Source organism: Nothobranchius furzeri, chromosome 18 (assembly GCF_043380555.1).
Source record: "Nothobranchius furzeri strain GRZ-AD chromosome 18, NfurGRZ-RIMD1, whole genome shotgun sequence".
Classification (NCBI taxonomy): domain Eukaryota; kingdom Metazoa; phylum Chordata; class Actinopteri; order Cyprinodontiformes; family Nothobranchiidae; genus Nothobranchius; species Nothobranchius furzeri.
The window spans coordinates 16,632,918-16,653,303 of NC_091758.1; the positions used below are offsets into that span (position 1 = coordinate 16,632,918).

Below are 20,386 nucleotides of genomic sequence, written 5' to 3' on the forward strand. Positions count from 1 at the left end.
CAAAACAAAGGAGATGATTTTAGACTTCAGAAGAAACAGGGTGGAGTCAAACACTTTTTCCATCATGGGAGAAGAAGTGGAGGTGGTTAAGGAACACAAATACCTTGGAGTTCACCTGGACAACAGACTGGACTGGAGAAACAACAGTGAAGCTGTTTACAAGAAGGGACACAGCAGACTGCACTTCCTGAGGACGCTTAGGTCCTTCAGTGTCTGTAGCAAGATGCTGCACATCTTCTACAAGTCTGTTGTTGAGGGTGTAATCTCTTCAGCCATCGTCTGTTGGGGTAGTAGCATGAGAAGCAGGGACCTGAAAAGGCTCAACAGCCTAATAAAAAAGGCTGGTTCTGTTCTGGGGACAACTGTGGAACCACTGGAGGAGATAATGCAAAGAAGGATTCTCCAGAGAATCAAGAAAATGATGGACAACCCTGAGCATTCTCTTCACAAGACTGTCCGACAACAGAAGAGTGTCTTCAGTCAGAGGCTTCTTCAGTTTCGCTGCAACACTGACCGCTACTGGAGATCCTTCCTGCCAACAGCCATTGTAATATACAATAACTCTTTGATGACTTGATTATTATTATTATTCTGAGCTACTACAGCAATCAATTTCCCTCTGGGATTAATAAAGTATTTTTGAATTTGAATTGAATTTGAATGATAAGCGAGTCAATGAACAGTGCATTTTCTGTAAAGCACTTAGAGTTCCTGAAATTTTCAATAGAAGTCTAATTCATGTTTATTATAATTTAAGTATTTTATAAATCATTAATGAGCAGTTACAATAAATTCAAATAGCTATTGACCTGTTTGTTGCCAAACAGTTTATTATGAACACATTAATACTTGATCAACCCTTTACTAAGATGGCCTTGGTCTTTAATGGTTTCCCATAAATGTTTAGTGTAAATGTGAGCTGTAGGCTCTAATCAGTCAGATATATTAGTATTAGCGTAACTCTATACCCACTGGTTCAGTTTCTGGTTCAGGACCAGTTTATCTGGGTTTGTAAACTTGGATCCTAGTCTTTAAGGCCATCATTCTGGTGTTACGCCACCTCCCTGCATCCTCATTGGTTTGTTGTGTAACTCTCACCCTACTTACAGCACTTATTAAAAACTGAAAACAAAGTCCATGTTATACCCTGTTCTGTTCTACCTTTGCAGCTCTCACAGTTTTCACTGAGAAGAGATTTTCAGTTCTATTTAACTAGTAATCTGCATCTTTCACAGGTTTATTTCTATTATTAATCATCACATAAGCCTCAATTATCACCCTCACCTAAAACACGTTTCTGACCCTGTCTGGTTGACAGCAGGTTGAATCTGCATGGTTCTTTATAGATATGATTTATTGATCTACAAAGTTTGAAATAATTTCTTATATGAGGTTATTTTCTAATGTGAAACTGTCTCTAGTGTCTGTTTGACCATTCAGATCTTAAACAGAATTTAACAAAGAACAAATCAAACAAACCCCTAAAGTAAAGAGTTGGCTTTTATTTTGAAGCATAACCGGAAATAGGAATGATGTTGCCGCATGAGGTTTTTGTCTCGAGCGGAGTCGCTCCTCCTGGATTTATTACTGCTGCCTGCCGCTGCGAAATGAACTAATATGCAAAGCAACATGGACCTGGACCGGTCCTTTCGGAACCAGATCCGCATCCGGGTAAACTGAAGGCTCCAGTCCGGTCCGGTCGGAAGACAACATGACAGCACCGGCGGCCGCGGAGCCGAACCAGGACAAGGCAATTAGAGCTTGAACGTTTATCCACGAAGCACGGGTCTGGTTCTCAGCCGCAGCTAGCCGGCAGCTAACGGCGCAATGTCCGCAGACGTTAGCGGAACCATCCGCTGCCGCATTAAGAACCTGCTGCGCTCCCCTTCCATCAAACTGAGGCGAAGCGGCACCGCGAGGCGCAAACACGATGTCAGCGGAAAGGTGCGTAATCACGCAGAAACAACGCACCTCCACGCAGACATACAGCAGGACATAACGGTGTCCCCCGAGTCCAGCTAGAAGACTGCTGACACAGAGCTAGTCAGGGCTATGCTGGTTTAATTGTGCTGCTGCTGTGTGTGTGTGTGTATGTATGTATATATATATATATATATATATATATATATATATATATATATATATATATATATATATATATATATATATATATATATATATATATATACATAGATATAGATATACACTCACACAGTATTGTGATAAAATCAGGTGTGAAGTATTTCATCACATTCATTTGGAAAATTACCATTATTTCATAAATCCAAATAACTGCACTAATTGATTGTTGTAACCTAATTATTTGAAGCTAAATATGACTAGATATCGCACGAGACTGCTCCGTGCAGATGTATGACCAAGTCACTGCTTTGCAAGTCACAAGTAAGTCACAAGTCTTTCCAGTCAAGTCTTGAGTCAAGTCCAAGTCGAGTCCAAAGTCAATTACGTGGAAGTGCAAGTCAAGTCCAAGTTCTTAACTTTGCATTTTCAAGTCATAATCAAGTCACCTGTCCAACAAGTGCTGCTGCATTTAGCAGAACAAGATCAAACCCAGAACCAAGAATGATTCATGATTGTTGTCCATGTCGTGCCACTTTTGTGTTAAATATCAAAAAGGCTTAAGTCATCATCAAGTCAACAGATGCAAGTCGATTCAAGTCACAAGTCAAGTCCTAAGTCTTCATAGATTTTATCAACTCAAGTCAGAAGCCAAAATAAGTAATGACTTGAGTCCAAGTCATGTGACTCGAGTCCACACCTCTGGCTCCTTGTGTGTGAGTGTGTTCTCACACACAGTCTCTGCTTATCCTTTCATCAGATGCACTTTGACAAAAATGAGTAGGATTAAAAGCTACTAGAAGTTTCCTCATGGACAGAAATGACACGGATGGCTCACGGAGGGTTCCCACTAAACCTTTTCATCTTTGCATCTATTTTACCTTAAATGTGAAAGAAGTTTGTCCATCACTCAGCAGGATACAGGAGCAGCCAACTGGACTGGACGGGGATTGTTCTGACACAGTCCTGTCAGTCTGGCTCTTATCGGTCTTGCTCGCTCATCTGAGACTCACCGGGCCAGTTTTACTCGTCACGGCTCAAACACCTGTTCAAACATCCCTATTTGGGACTTGGTTTTCTGAGAGGAAAACAAGAACAAAAAGCTCCACGCTGATGAACAGCAATACACTTTTTCTGGTGATGCCTTTAAACAGACCCGTTCAGACGTTAGCCCTGAGAGACCCACCTGAGTGGGAGGATAACCGCTAATACACCCAAATAAATGTGTGTGTTTCTTCTCCATGGACAAATCTGAGAAGCACTGATTTACCAAAACTTGTTATGTGTCGATGTCCAGGTGAAATCTAGTTTAGAGCCCGTTTGATGCATCCCGACAGTGCGATGGAGCAGGTTACGTGCTTCAGACTCATCAAACCATCGATTAACTCATTTAGACACAAACTGTCCACAGAAATGTCTCAGGTTAGCCTGTGAGAACAGCATTAAGAAGCATCAACTGAAAGGAGCCGGTCTTTTGGGTTTGGGGTCTAAAGCTTCAAATAACTGCATTGAAATAAAATAAAATATGGTAAAAAAAAATACATATAGATTCATATAATTCTACATTAAAATCTGGTGTGCGGAATCCCACCTCATCAGTGTCAGTGCTCTTAGAATAAATAATCTCTCTGTACTGTAATCCAATCTAATGCTCACAAACAAATTATAATGGCTTAAATACAAGGCTATAGCAGGGGTGTGGTTAGGATGTGTAAACACCTGGGGTTAAGCTTCGCCCACAGGTATCAGAAACTGCTCTCATCTCCAGTCACAGGAGTTCATGTGTAGGTTGCTTTAGACTTGTTAAATGTCGCTACTTGTAGCACAACCGGTTCAGTCAGTAACACTACTGGTCTAAACATTTTAATGTTCCTAAGTAGTGTAAAAGTTTAAAGTACATTAAGTTAGAGCTTTAACATCGATCTCGGTGGTTGTTGAGTTAGAAACTTGACCAGTTTCATATTTGATTCCACTCTGCAGCACTCTAATGGCCGGATACAGCAGTTAACAGTTTTTGGGAGTGGGCAGGTGCTCTAGGAGGTGCTGTTATACATGCATTACGGCTGCTGGCTAATTTCTGTTTCGGTTAGCTTGGTCAGTTTGCTGAATGTCAATAAAAAGCACAAAAAGAAAAAGAAGAAGTTTGCTTCTCTGTTGGCATCATGGCAGAGCCTGGAAGTAAGAGAGTATGCTAACTGTTGTAATGCATGTATAAGAGCACCCCCTAGAACACCTACCCCCTCAACAAAACTGTTTAAGAACAAATTGCAGGTATAATTTTATTTCTGTTTCATATAAAACACAGTCCAAAAAATACAGTTTGAAATGCTTATTGTGGGTATTTAGTTTTATAATACATAACAGCCCCTTATTTTGAGTAAAAAGTGGCTGATTTCAGCAAAGCTTCTAAAAACGCTAAGTTGACACCACTGCTAAGTCTCTCTCCTTTGGCCATCGTTTCTCCCCCTGGCTTGTCTCTGCTGTCTAGGGCGTGCAGCAGGCTCATAACTGTATGGTTGTGGTCCACCATAAGTATAATTATAATCATTAAAAGTTTCCTCTGTGTCCGAACCAGCATTAGAATCCATATACAGTATTCCTCTGGATCAAGCTAACAGGTCTCCCTTGGCCTGCGTCACTTCTGGTTTGACAAAAAAAAAAAGAAAAAAATTTCTCACAAAAATTTCTTCCAAAGCCTAAATAATTTATGTGTGTATACTTTTTTATTTAGAACGAGTTCCTATTGTGTTTCTCTAAACATTTGTTCAAAGGAGGCTCAAACCTGCAATATGCTCTTTAAGTGCAGCATCTGACCGGTAGAGGTCTGCAGAGTGGTGTTAAATATGAGACTGGTCAAGTTTCTAACCCAATAATCACTGAGATCAATGTTATAGCTCTAGCTTAAAGTTTAAAAAATTTTTACATCTGAGGAGTCAGGAAGTTCCTCTCAGGTAGTTATCAATAACACACACACACACACACACACACACACACACACACACACACACACACACACGCACACACACACACACACACACACACACACACACACACACACACACACACACACACACACACACGCGTTTGTTATAATTACGTACATAATAAGTTTTGTGATAGGCGACGTATTTCTCCTCAGGTCTTGAATACTTATGGTAAATGTTAGTCATCTCATCTGTTGATGCGTGGAACTGAACCAACTTTGGATCTTTTCTTTGTTGAAAACTTGTTTCTTAATTTATCACTAAACTAACAACAGAACAAGAGCAATCTGGGATCAGAACATAAATGAAGCTGCAGCAGTTTCAGACACACAATCAGTCTAACATTAAATGAGACATCTGAACCAATCCAGAAGGACTTTTTAGCTAACGCTAACCCTAAAAGCCTGTTCAGAGGTTTGTTCACACAACTGAACTGAAAGCAGGCTCAACGTGAAATGTACTTATGGGAGGACTTTCAGGTTTGGGCCGCTGACAAACACATACGGTGGTTTGTTTCAAGGCTGAACACATAACGGGTCAGGAGGGTTAGACAGGAAGTGTTTTTCCTTCAAATTATCTGAAAGATTCCTGAATGTGAATCAACAAGCTGATCTGGCTTTTCCCCTCTGTGACTGAGCTAAGTGGAAGTCAGCCAGTGAGTCACTGAGACCGGGTCCAAATATAAATAGTTGGATGTTTAAGGATCACAAGAGAATTAGTGCTGTTTGTTTCATGAAGAGTTTCATGAAACAAACACGACAGACTTCAGTCAGGTAAACATCTGGATGTGAAACACTGGTCTGATAACACGTGCATCAGGACACTGAATGAGAATAAAACAGGAAATGTTTAGGTTTAAGGAAGTCCCTGAGCAGTTCTCTGGTAACTCAGATGATTGATAAGGACCAAGACTCTTTGTCTCAGAGCCAAAACGCAGTCAGACTACAACTTATGGGCCATTCCCATCTGTACCGGGTCGGCCCGGGCCGGGTAGCCCCAGTCGGCCCCAGCCTGGCCCGGTTGATTCCACACATCCTTGTCTTAAGCCCATGTGGGCTGATTCTACCCACCAATCAGAGGCTTGCTCTAATGGAAGGTGTGAATTTGCTGTCAGCAGTGGGTGTGTTGGCCCTGGTTGGCCTGAAGCAGACCCCCTCGAGAAGAGGGCTGAGAATGAGCCTTGGTTGGCCCGGAAAAATACCAGGCCACTCAGATACGTAAACAACCTACGCTACCCGGCCCGGGCCGACCCGGTACGGATGGGAATGGCCCATTAGAAGAAATTTATTCCAGAGAAATTCACATTCATTAATGTCCACTCAGAATTAAAGTCCATAAAACCATCAATAACTCCTAAAGAGACATGTACCTCCTAGAACTGGTCTCTCCTGGGCAGAGAGAGGTCTCTTATGGGCCATTCCCATCTGTACCGGGTCTGTAGTGGTTCTAAACTCACTAGTCCTCAGCCTCCTCCTGGACTTTGAGGTTTCTTGTCTTGATTCCAGTGGCTTATATCTCATCCTTTGACCAGGTTTTATACCAGCTGGGGGTCTGATGACTAGCAGAACATATGTGTCGATGGACTGGACCTTCTTCTGACCATACAGCTGGGTCTTCAGAACATGCCTTATTGTTTAGAAGTACTTGGTTGTGGGCCTTTTTCCTTGTAGCTACATCATGGTTACAATTTGCCTGTGAGAGCACACAGGTCTTGTAAATGTCCTAAACATCTTGTTGCCTTTTTCCACTCTGAATTGCATTCTGGAGTGTTTGCTGGGTTTCCTGGTGAGGTGGGTCAGTGAATCCATTTTTTTTTCCTACAGCTTGATATCATCCATGCAGAGGAGGTGTCTCGCCACTCTGTTGTTGCTGTCGTAACCACCCTAAGCAATGAACTGGCCTAGAGCTTCAGGTTGATGCACAGCCTTGGTGGGCTGTGGCCACAGTTCCATTTGAGTTCTTGATGAAGGTTCCCAGAGTTCTGTCAATGTGGGACATTTCCAAGTCCTCCAGGATCTACTCATCAAGACAGAGTGATTATTATCAGATTTGTTGATGGTAATTTTCAGGCCTCCCTGAAAATGGAAGGGCTTCAAAGGCCAGATGTTTCTGTTAAATGTAGATCCAGAACCCCTCTGTGGAGGATCTGAGACCTCTGACTTTAGTTTGACACTGGAGAAAACCTGAGTGGTTGTTCAGAGACATATCCCATAATGACTTCCAGTCTTTTCCCTCCAGGTGACATTGGAGAAGGTGATGGGGATCACATCTTCAGGAAACCGAGCGCTGGCCTGTGACCCCCGAACTGGACTCCTGGCCTACCCTGCAGGGTGAGTGTCCCCTGCTCTGTGGGCTGACCTGCTGTGATGGTGGTTCAAGTATGAACCATTAGCAGTCAAACATCAGCTCAGAATCAAAAGCGCTAGAAGCGTCTGCTAACAAAAAACTTCTATTTAAAAGAGCTACATGAAGAAAACGTAGGATTTTTTTTATTTATCACAATTACTGTGAAGTACTTATGTCTGGTTTTATCTCAGAAATAAAATTTCACCTCCATAATCCATCCATTTTCTGAACCCGCTTGTCCACGTAGGGTTGCGCGCGGGGGGGGGGGGCTAGTGCCTATTCCAGCGGTCAATGGGCAATCAGGCGGGGTACACCCTGGACAGAGTGCCAGTCCATCTCAGGGCAACACAGAGACACCCAGGACAAACATTCATGCACACACACACACACTCACACCTAAGGACAATTTGGACAGACCAATCAACCTAACCCCAAAATTCCACTACCTACGCTCCGCTCCGGCACGAACTCTGCAGCAAAAACGGTCCCGTTGTAGTCGATCAGAGCTGTTCCACTACTGCGGCCGTGCGGCGCAGTGCGCCGCCCTCCGTTCTGCCATCCGGCAAAAATAGGATCGATCCTATTTTTGCCGGACGCCGGAGCACCTCCGCAGTCAATGGACAGAAATCACAACCGCCCAACAGGAAAGGGAGCAATCACAACTTCTGTTATTTCACAATAAATCGATAAACAAAAGGCGTTTTTTGTTTCATATGCACAGGTTTAACAACTTTTAACAACTATCAATGGCGGCTGAACTTTAAATGCACAAAAATAAGCCATAAATACAGTTTCCACTATCAAAGTAGTCACACTTTGTTGATCCAAACACTGCTGATCTCTCAACACAAATGATGGGCAGATTAAACAGTTCATTTCGATGCTTCTCCCACACAACGGGTGTTTGGATCTAACTTCCGTGTTTATTGCTCGGACTGTATCGCAAGATCTCGAAAATCCCGCGCATGCTTGTTTGCGCACCTCAGGTCTCCGCACCGGAGCGGAGCCATTGTAGAGCGGGTACCAGTAAAAATTGAGTTCGGAAGCGAGCGGCTGCGGAAGTCGGGGGCGGAGCGGAGCGGAGATGGTGGAATTTTGGGGTAACAGTCATGTTTTTGGATTGTGGGAGGAAGCCGGAGTACCCGGAGAGAACCTACACATGCACAGGGAGAACATGCAAACTCCATGCAGAAAGATCCCAGGCCGGGAAGCGAACCCAGGACCTTCTTGCTGCAAGGCAACAGCTCTAACCACTGTGCCACTGCGCAGCCCACCTCCATAATACTCTATGAAAATATTTCATTTAAATTTTGATCTCCAGTTTCTCTCATCTCAATGAGTTTCAGGAATTCCCTGGATTATTTAGACCACACAAAAAGGAATGTTCTATCATTTCCAGCAGCAACAGATTCTTATTGCAGATAGGAGTGATGTAAAGGAAAAAGCACTGGGCCGAGCCTCGGTCCCTGAGGTACTCTGGTTGGAAACATGCTAAAAACCCTGCATCAGAGTTTCTATGGTTCCTGTGAGAACCAGGTACAGTTGGTGTTCCACACAGTTGTCTTTTCTCGCTCGCTCTCTCTCTCTCTCTCTCTCTCTCTAGTAAATATTCAATCCTGAAGGTTAAGCTCAACCCCTAATGAACATGAATCGTAACCGTATCCCTCAGCAGCTGCTGGTTCTGGAGTGAACCTCAGAGTAGCTCCTGAAATGCAAGGAACACAACATTTTGTGTTTTATAAAGCATCTGACACAAAAAGAAAATGTGTAAAACGGCAGATTTTTGGGTTTCTGTTGAGAGAAACCAACATACTCAAACAGCTGATGAGGATTGTTGTGGTGAGAAATTAATAGAAACACATTACTCTGCAAACCAGAGTCCTGGTTCTGATTGTCTCAAGTCTGAGGCTTCTCCACCACCTCTCTGCTTCCTGAAAGTTTCTGATCCCTAAAAAATGATGGGAATGTCCGAAGGCGGCGATGGAAGCTGTCCAGCCATGCCAAACCGAGTCCACCAATCAGCTGCGGGTGCAGGAGGAACGGGAGCTTCTGATTGGTCGGTTTTTGATCAGATTCCACTTCATTTGTGAGGCAAAAACTTGAGTTTAATGAAGTAAACTCAAGCAAAGTGGGTCAGTGGGATGATGCGGGGGTGGGGTGAATGTGGGTCAACATGGAGGAAAATAGAGACATTCATTTAACACGCTGACTGGGAAGTGCGGACATGTGACTGCTAGTGTCTCGCTCTGCATGATTTTATGCTAAAATGTCTTTAAATCTGAATAGTTTCATTCATTCTTGAGCTGATTCTGATTTGTGACTCAGCGTCTAAATGTTTTACTGTCTTGTCAGAGAAATGTTTGAGGGACTGAGACTTAAAAACACCACAGGGAAAAAGTCCTATTACTATATTGTTCATTAATGTTATTATCATTATCAGACATAGGTCTCATGCAAATGCAGTTGATGACTTAAAAGTACACAGTGAGTCCAAAAGAACCAGTCCAGCAGCTAAAGAAGAGAAACAGCAGGCGGAGCAGCAGCCCCCCCCCCCCCCCCCCCCCCCCCCCGCGCGCTGCATTGCAGATGTGCTGCAGGATTGTTGCCCATCTTACACGTGTGCTTGTGAACTGTAGAGAGGTTTTTTTCATCATGGATCAGATCCTGTGGTTTCAGCCTGATCTTTCTTTTATGTCATAAATATAATTAAAATGTTTATTTCCATATTTTCATTGAAGATCCAAAATCTCATATAAGCATCTTAAAACCCTGCAGGCACATCCAACCTCCTGCTGCCGTTTTTAATCTTTCCTTCTGAGCTCATTCTGCTGGTCGAAGCCCAGGCTAACAATCATCATTCTGTTTCTGAACAACGTGTAGCTAAGCCACAGTTCCGGAGAAACCAGTCAGCCATCCTCTGAAGGAGTTTCTGAGCTTTAATAATATCAGTCTGGACCAGTGTTGGGAGTGTTACTTTGAAAAAGTAATTAGTTACAGTTACTGATTACTTTGTCAGAAAGTAACTCAGTTACTTACTGAGTTACAAAATTATAAAAGTAACTAATTACCAAGAAAAATAACTATTTTGTTACTTTTTTTCATTAAAGAATGCAAGAAAAATGGGTTCCCCTCTTAAACTTACTTTATTTACTATAAATTACTACAATACTGAAATATAAATGACCAATGACTGGAACATAATAAAATGTACATCCAAATGTTTTTTATAAAACTGAATAATTGAAATAAATGAGCACTTAACAGGAGGAACTACAAACAGGAACATTGCACTAATCTAGACTATTAAAATGTGACTGTGTGATATTTAACAAATAGAAACACTTGTAAAGGTTCCAGAGCCTTTAAATGGTCTCTCGGTCTAGGTAAATTACTGAAATTAATGTGATTTTACACAGTTTTCTAGTTTTTCCAGCTTCACATAATTGTGTGTTTTTAGTAGCATTTCTGTTGCTGGTAATCTAGTAACGGTTAAATAAATGAATAAAATCCTTTAAAATGACACTAGAAGAGGCACAAATCTGATGGAGAACTCACATTTACTAACTTGGGTCAGACCCAACCACAGAAGAGCTGAAGCTGGGTGGTAAACACACACAGGTAGTTCTAATAACACCTGAGCTCCATGACGTCTGAGACTGATGCATCAGTGTTACAGCGGGACTAAAGACATGATCAGAAACAGGTTACAGCTGGATGATGAAGAGTTGAGCGGACCTTCGGGACGTCCCGCTGTCACGTCAAGAAGGGCACGGCTGCAGATTCACGGCTGCAGCAGCGAATCTGCAGGTCTGCAGCAGCAGAGTATTCGTCACGTCTTCTTCATTCTTTACGGGCCGTGATGCACTTTGATGAAAACATCCGTGTCATGATCTTCAGTCATCCTGCATCTCTACATTGCTGTGCCCCACCTAACTATGCTCACATGTTGCTTGTCTACTCATGATTGTCTGTCTAATCATCTCCACCTGTGTCCTTCAGGATATAAGCTTCCTCCAGCCACTACTCTGTGCCAGATTATCTGAAGCTCTTGCAGACGAAATCCAGCCTTTACCAAGCCAAGCCCTTCTACTTTTTTGACCCTGTTTCTGCTCCCAGGACTCCTGCCCTTGCCTGCTAAACCTCACAGACCTGGATCTCCCGGCTATCGACCCCTGCCTCCTCTCTGATTCCTCTGTGCCTGCTGCTTGGTGCGCCTTCCTGATATCTGACCCCATGTACTCACCTGGACTGTACTCATGACCACGCCCCTGGGTTGCCCCATCCCCCCCCCACCCCATGGATTGCTAACCATCCGCTCTGTTTATGTTCCAGTGCTGCTCGTCTGGAAACTCTCAGCAGTCCAGCAAACAGTTCCTTGCTCAGCATCTGGGACAGAGCAATAAATCCTCACCAATAAAAAAAACTATTACTGCTTCATTCTGGTGTTGGCTGAATTCTTGGATCCGATTCTCTCCAGGTTCTGGTTCTGACAGTATAATCTGGCCAGACATGGACCCATCAGCTGCACAGGAATGGCGCTCCACAGTGGAAAAGTCTATCAACAGCCAAGATGCACGAATTGAAGTCTTTACTGCAGGGTCTGTCTAATCCTCCTCCGTTGGCAAAAGCCCCTGGACCTAAACACCAGATCTCCCCCTTGCATGAACCCAAGCTATCCCCGCCTGAAGTTTTTAAAGGTGAGCCCACCCAATGCCGTCCTTTGACGCAGTGTTCTATTCAGTTCGAGCTTCAGCCTTCCTCATTTCCCACCAAAAGAGCCAAGGTGGCATATGTCATTTCACTCCTCTCCGGCAAAGCTAAATTATGGGGCACCTCATAATGGCAAAGGGACTCTGACACTGTAACTCATACGAACAGTTCTCCAAGGAGTTGACCAGGGTTTTTGATCCTGTCCTTCCTGGGCGTGAGGCAGCAAGGGGTCTTTTGAAATTAAAACAAGGATGGAGACGAGTGGCAAAGTATATTGTTGATTTTCGTACATGTGCTGCTGACAGTATTTGGAATGATGATGCTTTGTGTGACGTCTTTTATCAAGGTCTGCGCGAGGAGATTAAGGATGAACTCTCCTCTAGGTATGCCCCCAAAATCCTGGAAGAACTTGAGGCTCTTGCCAGCCGAATTGACCTACGGCTCCATGAAAGGAGTGAACGGTCCAAGACATTGTCACTACCCCGCAGAGATGGTGGGTACAGACCATTAACATCTTGATTTCCTGCTGCCCCAATCTCCCCACCAATGCCAGAGGGATCTGAGCCAATGCAGATCGGCAGGAGCAGGCTGTCAGAGAAGGAACGTGAGAGGAGGTTAAAGGACGACCTCTGTTTTTATTTTGGCAAAGAAGGACACCAAGCCCGAGCATGCCCATTAAAAGACCAGGCTCATTAGGAGGTAAGAGGCTTCTTCTGAGCCATCAATGCACTACTAAACCCTCTTCTGCCACCACTACAGGCCATCCTCCACCTTCAAGGACAGGAACACAAACTGCTGGTTTTTGTGGGTTCAGCGGCTGATGCAGACTTTATTGACATGGATTTTGTTTCTGCTCTCAAGATAATTCTTGCACCCCTTGGACGTGTTCAGGAGGTCCGAGCCATCGATGGTCACCTGCTCCACAAAGTTACTCACACCACAGAACCCATTAAAGTCACGGTTGGGGGTAACCATCATGAAAGTATCAAGTTTCTGGTTATCAGAACACCTGAGTTACCACTGATTCTTGGCGCACCGTGGCTAAGGCTTCACAACCCTCATCTGGTCTGGACCACGGGGGAGATTCTTGGGTGGGGCAAAGACTGTCCTGCTATGTGTCTGTCCCATGCTGAGGCCCCTCACCCCTTTTCTAATGGGATCCAAGACTTATCCTGATTTGAGCAAAGTGCCCCCTGAATACCATGATCTCAAGGAAGCTTTCAACAAACACAAAGCCACGGCTCTCCCACCTTACAGGCTGTGTTGCAGACCTTCCTGGCACCTCTCCACCACGGAGACGTCTGTACTCCCTCTCAGGGCCTGAGTGCAAAGCCATGCAGGGTACATCAGTGACTCTCTTAAAGCTGGTCGTATTTGCCCTTCTTCCTCACCTGCTGGTGCAGGTTTTTTTTTTTTTTTTGTGGGGAAGAAGTATGGCTCTCTACGCCTCTGTATTTATTACGGGGGCTTAATGACCTCACTGTAAAGAATCGGTACCCTCTTCCCCTTATGAAAACTGCATTTGAGTTGCTGCAAGGGGTCAAGGTGTTACTAAGTTGGACTTACGTAATGCTTACTGCTTAGTTAGGATCAGAGAGGGGGATGAGTGGAAAACTGCCTTTAACACACCCACAGGCCATTACAAATATTTGGTCATCAAATCAAATCAAATCAAAATTCATTTATGAAGCGCTTTTCATACAAATGCAGCTCAAAGCGCTTTACAATATTAAAAACAACCAGACAGCAGTTGGTTTTCCCACCCCTCCCACACAGATGCACATAAGAGATCCCCTTTGTATCTCCCTCCTCCCACCCCTCAATCCCGTCCCAAGCAGACACACACACACACACACACACACACACACACACACGCGCGCGCGCGCACAGCATGAACTAATATAATATTCATTTATATTTGTTACTAGCATTAATACCCCCCCCCCCCCCCCCCCCCCCCCCCCGCTCTTATAATAATTCACACACACACTGCACCGGGATCACCAAGATTGGCAGCAATAGCCTTGGCAAGAGTAGACATGGGAAGCACCCCGGCTGCCACAGCCCACCGCTACCCCCGGGGCAGCCGGCCCCCACAGAGGAAACACTAGTTTACTAATGAGACTAAGATAACAAGTTAAGAAACAAATTAAACATAAACAGCTGATAAATAAAAATCGTAACTTTCCATGCTCTATCCCGGATGCATGAGCACACAGTGATAAAAGATAACCAAGTAGAAAACATATAATTACATTTATAAAATATTGTACAACAAAGTATTAAGACTGGTTAAAACTAATAATTATTTCAAGTTAAAATAAATATGTAAGAAAATATGTGTTATTTAATTAAAAGAGTAAGTAATAAAACACTGATAAAATATATAAAAGATGGTAAAAACAGGCTAAAATAGATCAAAATAACTTAAAAGCTGTACTAAAAAGGTGAGTCTTGAGCCTGGCCTTAAAAACAAGAACACTCTCTACGGCCCTGAGGTCCTCTGGCAGACTGATCCAGAGGCGAGGGCCATAAAACTGGAAGGATGCCTCACCTTGGTAGTGCGTCCTGACCTTTGGAATGAAGAGGAGATGGCTGCCAGAGGAGCACAGGGACAGCGAAGGCTCATATTTATGAAGCAGTTCTGAGAGATAAGAAGGTCCAAGACCACTAACGCATTTAAAAACCATTAAAAGAACCTTTAAATCGATCCTGAAACGTACAGGAAGCCAACGCAGCTTGTTTAAGAGGTGTAATGTGCTCCTGCCTCCTGGTCTTAGACAGGACACGAACTGCTGAATTTTGTAGGAGTTGTAAACCTGAGGTACTCTTTTTGGGAAGACCAGAAAGCAGGGCATTACAGTAATCAATTCTACTCGTGATAAAAGCATGCATCAGCGTCTCTGTATCGGCCAGAGAGAGAAAGGGGTGGACTCTGGCGATGTTTTTCAGGTGATAAAAACAAATGTTGTTATATTCTTAATGTAGGGATTAAAAGTTAGCTCAGAGTCAAAAATAACACCCAGGTTCTTCACTTGAGAAGACGAATTAATAGTTAGTGACTGTAGCTTTGGAAAAGTTTCTCTCTCTGGGTCTCAGGACCAATGACTAAAACTTCGGTTTTGTCCCGGTTAAGCTGGAGAAAGTTTTCTGACATCCACGATTCAATATCGGAAATACAATTAAAAGGGCATCCAATGGTCTTGCGTCATCGGGAGACACAGAGATGTACAACTGTGTATCATCTGCATAACTGTGAAATTGCACTCTGTGTCGCCCGATGACGCCACCAAGTGGAAGCATATACAGATTAAAAAGCACTGGGCCTAAAATCGAACCTTGGGGCACACCACGGTGCCTTTTGGCCTCACCAATGCTCCCGCTGTCTTTCAAGCTCTGCTCAATGATGTGCTCAGAGACATGGTCGGGCACTATGTATTTGTGTACCTTGATGATATTCTTGTTTTCTCCAAGGACCTAACCTGTCACGTGGAACATGTACGTTCTGTCATCCTCAGGCTCCTGCAGAACAACCTTTGCATCAAGGCAGAGAAGAGTGAATTTCACAAGACCACAGTCTCCTTCCTCTGATTTATCATAGCCCCTAATCAAGTTTCCATGGACCCTGCCAAGGTGTCTACAGTCCAAGATTGGCCCAAACCCAAGAACCGAAAACACTTGCAGAGGTTTTTGGGTTTTGCCAACTTTTACCGCCGCTTCATAAAAAACTACAGCTCTGTTGCAGCACCCTTCCATGCCCTCACATCTTCCAAGGTATCGTTCATGTGGTCTGGTAAAGCCGACCTCTCATTCACCCACCTCAAAACACTATTCACATCTGCTCCAGTTCTCTGCTCCCCTGATCCGGCTCTCCATTTCATGGTTGAGGTTGATGCCTCCAACATAGGGGTAGGTGCTGTGTTAAGTCAACGTAATCCCTCTGATAATAAGGTCCACCCCTGTGCTTATTTCTCCAAGCGTCTGTCTTCATCTGAGCAACACTATGACGTGGGTGACCGAGAATTGCTGGCGGTTAAACTGGCACTGGAGGAGTGGCGTCATCGGCTGAAGGGAGCAGAGCTCCCGTTCATTGTCTGGACGGACCATAGAAACCTTGAATACATTAAAACAGCCAAGAGGCTAAATCCCAGACAGGCAAGGTGGGCCCTCTTCAGTCATTTTGCCTTCTCCCTCTCCTATCAACCAGGGCCCAAGAACATTAAGCCTGATGCTCTATCCCGGATGCATGAGCAAATAGGGTCAATCCAAGCCTGTGGTGATGAAGATTACATTCTCCCTCAGTCTGTGAGGTTGGCAGTTTCTTGTCTGAGTCTGGAGAAGAAGATTGAGGAGGCACATCGTGACAATCCTGTTCCCAGAGAATGCCCAGCCAACTGCCTTTTCGTTCCAGACCACCTAATCACTGAGGTACTGCTTTTCTGTCATTCCTCTCGACTGCTCTGTCACCCGGGTATTACTAGGACCCTGTCAACGGTTCGGAGATGTCTCTGGTGGTGTACCCTAACTCGCGATGTCAAGGAGTTTGTCACTGCTTGCCACGTTTGTGCCCAATCCAAAACCTCCAGTAGACCTCCAGCTGGGTTACTCAGATCACTGCCTGTACCCCACAGACCATGGTCCCATGTCGCAATGGATTTTGTCACAGGTTTGCCAGAGACCAACTCATTTTCTGTTTTGTTCACTATTGTCGACCATTTTTCAAAAATGACTCACCTTGTTCCCCTCAAAAAGCTCCCCACTGCCAAGCAATTGAGTACTGTCATAGCTCGGGAGGTTTTCCGTCTGCACGGTCTGCCATGTGACATTGTTTCAGATTGAGGCCCGCAGTTCATTTAAAAGTTTTGGGGTCAGTTCTGCTTGGCATCAATCGCAGTCTGTCTTCTGGTTTTCATCCCCAGACGGACGGACAGGTTGAAAGGGCGAATCAGGAGATTGAAACCAAACTCAGAGGCCTCAGTCAACGGGATCCATCAAAGTGGTCTGAGAACCTGCCATGGATTGAATATGCCCTTAACTGTTTGCCTTCTAGCGCCACCAATCTCTCTCCCTTTTATGTTGTTTATGGCTACCAGCCTCCTGTTTTTTCCCTTCAGGAGAAGGAGGCCACCATCCCCTCTGCCCATGCGGCAGCCCAGCAGTGCCAACGGGTGTGGAGAACGGCCCGGAGGGCTCTACTACCTTCCACTGCAGTGTACTCCCGTGGTGCAAACCGTCGCCGCAACCCGGCGCCAGCCTACCAGGAGGGGCAGAGGGTGTGGCTCTCTACCGAGGACCTCCCTCTCAAGGTGGAGAGTCGTAAGCTTGCCCCGAGATTTATTGGCCCCTTCCCCATTTCCAAAGTCATTAATTCTGTTGCTGTTTGACTCCACCTCCCGCGCACCCTGCACGTGCATCCCACGTTCCATGTGTCACGGATCAAGCCATTTCATTCCTGTCGTTTTGGGCCCCAGGCCGTGTCTCCCCCTCCCGCCCGGCTTGTTGGTGGGGGCTTGGTCTACACTGTGTGCCGCCTCCTTCAGTCCCGCCGCTGGGGTCGGGGTCTCCAGTATCTTGTTGATTGGGAGGGTTAAGGCCCTGAGGAGCTCTCCTGGGTTCCCGCCCGGCGCATTCTGGACAAGTCCCTCATCTGTGCCTTCCATGCTGCGCACCCTGGTCTACCTGGGGGTCTGTCGGGTGTCAGACCTTAGGTGGGGGGCACTGTCATGATCTTCAGTCATCCTGCCTTTCTTCATTGCTCACCTGTTGCTTGTCTACTCATGATTGTCTGTCTAATCATCTCCACCTGTGTCCTTCAGGATATAAGCTTCCTCCAGCCACTACTCTGTGCCAGATTATCTGAAGCTCTTGCAGACAAAATCCAGCCTTTACCAAGCCAAGCCCTTCTACTTTTTTTGACCCTGTTTCTGCTCCCAGGACTCCTGCCCTTGCCTGCTAAACCTCACAGACCTGGATCTCCCGGCTATCGACCCCTGCCTCCTCTCTGATTCCTCTCTGCCTGCTGCTTGGTGCGCCTTCCTGATATCTGACCCCCGTGTACCCACCTGGACTGTACTCATGACCACGCCCCCTGGTCCCCCCCCATGGTGAGAGACTGCTAACCATCCGCTCTGTTTATGTTCCAGTGCTGCTCGTCAGGAAACTCTCAGCAGTCCAGCAAACAGTTCCTTGCTCAGCATCTGGGACAGAGCAATAAATCCTCACCAATAAAAAAAACTATTACTGCTTCATTCTGGTGTTGGCTGTATTCTTGGGTCCGATTCACTCCAGGTTCTGGTTCTGACAATCCACCTCTTTAGCTCCCGATCAGCTGATGATGGCTTCAACACACGCGCTGCTGATTTAGTAAGGCACGCATTTTCTCGTCAGTAACGGAAATGGCATTATGATAAAGAAGATGGTAATTAATTAGATTACTCATTACTGAAATAAACTATTTTATTTTAAACTGCGTTATTCCCATCACTCGTCTGGACCCAGGAAACACCACAGCTCTGACTGTTTCAACCAGGGTTTAACTGATCCTGTAGGAGTCTGGATTGGTACCACCTTCATCAGGGTGTCCGCGGAGTCTTGAAAAGTATTAAAAAGTGATAAATGAATTTTGGTAAAAGTAAGACCCTTAAAAGGTATTAAAAAGTATTATTACGGCTTTCTAAAGTCTTAAATTTTGAAATTATTTTTTCCGAATTAAACGTCCAACAGTTTGAATCCCTAAAACATCATAAAAGTGTGTGCAATTGGTCATTTTTATTTAAAAAACAAACAGGGTATTGTGGGTGCTTTAGTAATTTTCCTCTCAGAGCACTAGGGTGGGCGGGGCGAAAGTTCAAAACCGCAATGTACACGCTTGTGTTCCCGATACGTATTACGAATGCACCGAAATATTAAAAGTATCGCTGTTCACTGTAAATGGATACAGATTGAGATGGCGGGTGAGGTATTAAAACATATTGAGAAAGTCTTCAAAAAGTCTTGAAAATGTATTAAATTTAACTTCAAGATTCCTGCATATACCCTGTACATGTAAAGACTAAATTATTAGTGTTGATGCCAACTCTCACGCTACTATCAGATCTGCAACAGGAACGTGACATCCCTGCAGCACAACTGGATAGCTGCAGTGCCAGTCCTGTTCCCAGACCCTGTTTGTTTCTGTGTCTTGTAATTCAGACCTGATCTGTGCTCTACAGATGCGTCGTTGTCCTGCTGAATCCTCTGAAGAACAAACAGCATCACATCTTCAACAGTTCCAGGTGAATTCCTGTGTGGCAGAAATATGGAGCTAATCCCTAGAGTTAAGGATTACATCAGGTGTTTATCACTTCTGTCCCTAAACCACCCCGACACAGTATAAAGATTAGTACCTTCATCCCACACCTGCCATATCCTCTCTTATACATGTCTGCTGCTCTCTGGTGGAGGATCTGCAGGTGGCGAGGGCCCGTTTGTTACAAAAACCACATAAAATTATATTATTTTTAGATAAGATATAGATTATAAACATTGAAAGATTATTGTTTCATATTTCAGGCCCATTCTAAAATAACACAATTTAAACAAAAGTGCTGCTACGTTAAGGTGAGTCTGTGTGTCTGTGTTATGAATTTAGCGCCAGACTCAGAGCACAGCCAGAGTGAACGCGAGTCCAACTCTGGGTCAGGGCTGCAGGTAAGGTCCCTAAAGGTGGAGGAGGGGTCACAGATCAGCCAACCCCCGGGGTGGTACTGATGAGAATTCTAGCTAACTAACAAACAGCACATAATGTATAAAAGGTTTATTATAAGTAGGACCTGTTATACTCATGTGGTCACATGACTGATGTGGTAGCTGGAAGTCCTCAGCTGATTGTGTGTTTTTAGGAAGGCGATCACTACGTTGGCCTTCTCTCCAGACGGGAAGTACATTGTGACGGGAGAGGTGAGTGTTGGAATCCAGCCGACGTTCCCTCAGACGGATGCTGAGATGAGCAAAGTTTTGTTCCTGCTTGCCCCTCAGTGCGGCCACATGCCGGCGGTTCGGGTCTGGGAGGCGTCGGAGCGTCTCCAGGTCTCTGAGCTACAGGAACACAAATACGGAGTCTCCTGTGTCACCTTTTCACCAAACGGGAAATATATAGTGAGCGTGGGCTACCAGCATGACATGATGGTGAACGTGTGGAACTGGAAGGTACCAGAGTGAGTTTGTGGGAGGTCCGAGGTGACTTTGATGTTCAGACTGATGAACATGTTCTGTGTTGGTCAGAAAAA

The 20,386-nt window shown here is 44.8% G+C and overlaps 1 protein-coding gene across 7 annotated transcripts in view; it reads left to right on the forward strand.

The window, feature by feature from the left end:
- Window positions 1–1,618: 1,618 nt before the first annotated feature.
- The window catches only part of mapkbp1 (mitogen-activated protein kinase binding protein 1), a 36,012-nt gene continuing 17,244 nt past the window's right edge, over window positions 1,619–20,386 (forward strand). For all 7 annotated transcript variants that reach the window (XR_011517231.1, XR_011517232.1, XM_054741888.2 and 4 more), the window contains exons 1-6: window positions 1,619–1,944; window positions 7,302–7,393; window positions 19,331–19,393; window positions 20,000–20,057; window positions 20,136–20,306; window positions 20,382–20,386. The exon at window positions 20,382–20,386 is cut by the window's right edge and continues 133 nt beyond it. Coding sequence is in view for 5 of the 7 variants with exons in the window: in XM_054741888.2 (XP_054597863.2) it covers window positions 1,828–1,944; window positions 7,302–7,393; window positions 19,331–19,393; window positions 20,000–20,057; window positions 20,136–20,306; window positions 20,382–20,386 (506 nt within the window). In the remaining 2 variants the exon portion in view is untranslated. The remainder of the gene's footprint in view (window positions 1,945–7,301; window positions 7,394–19,330; window positions 19,394–19,999; window positions 20,058–20,135; window positions 20,307–20,381) is intronic.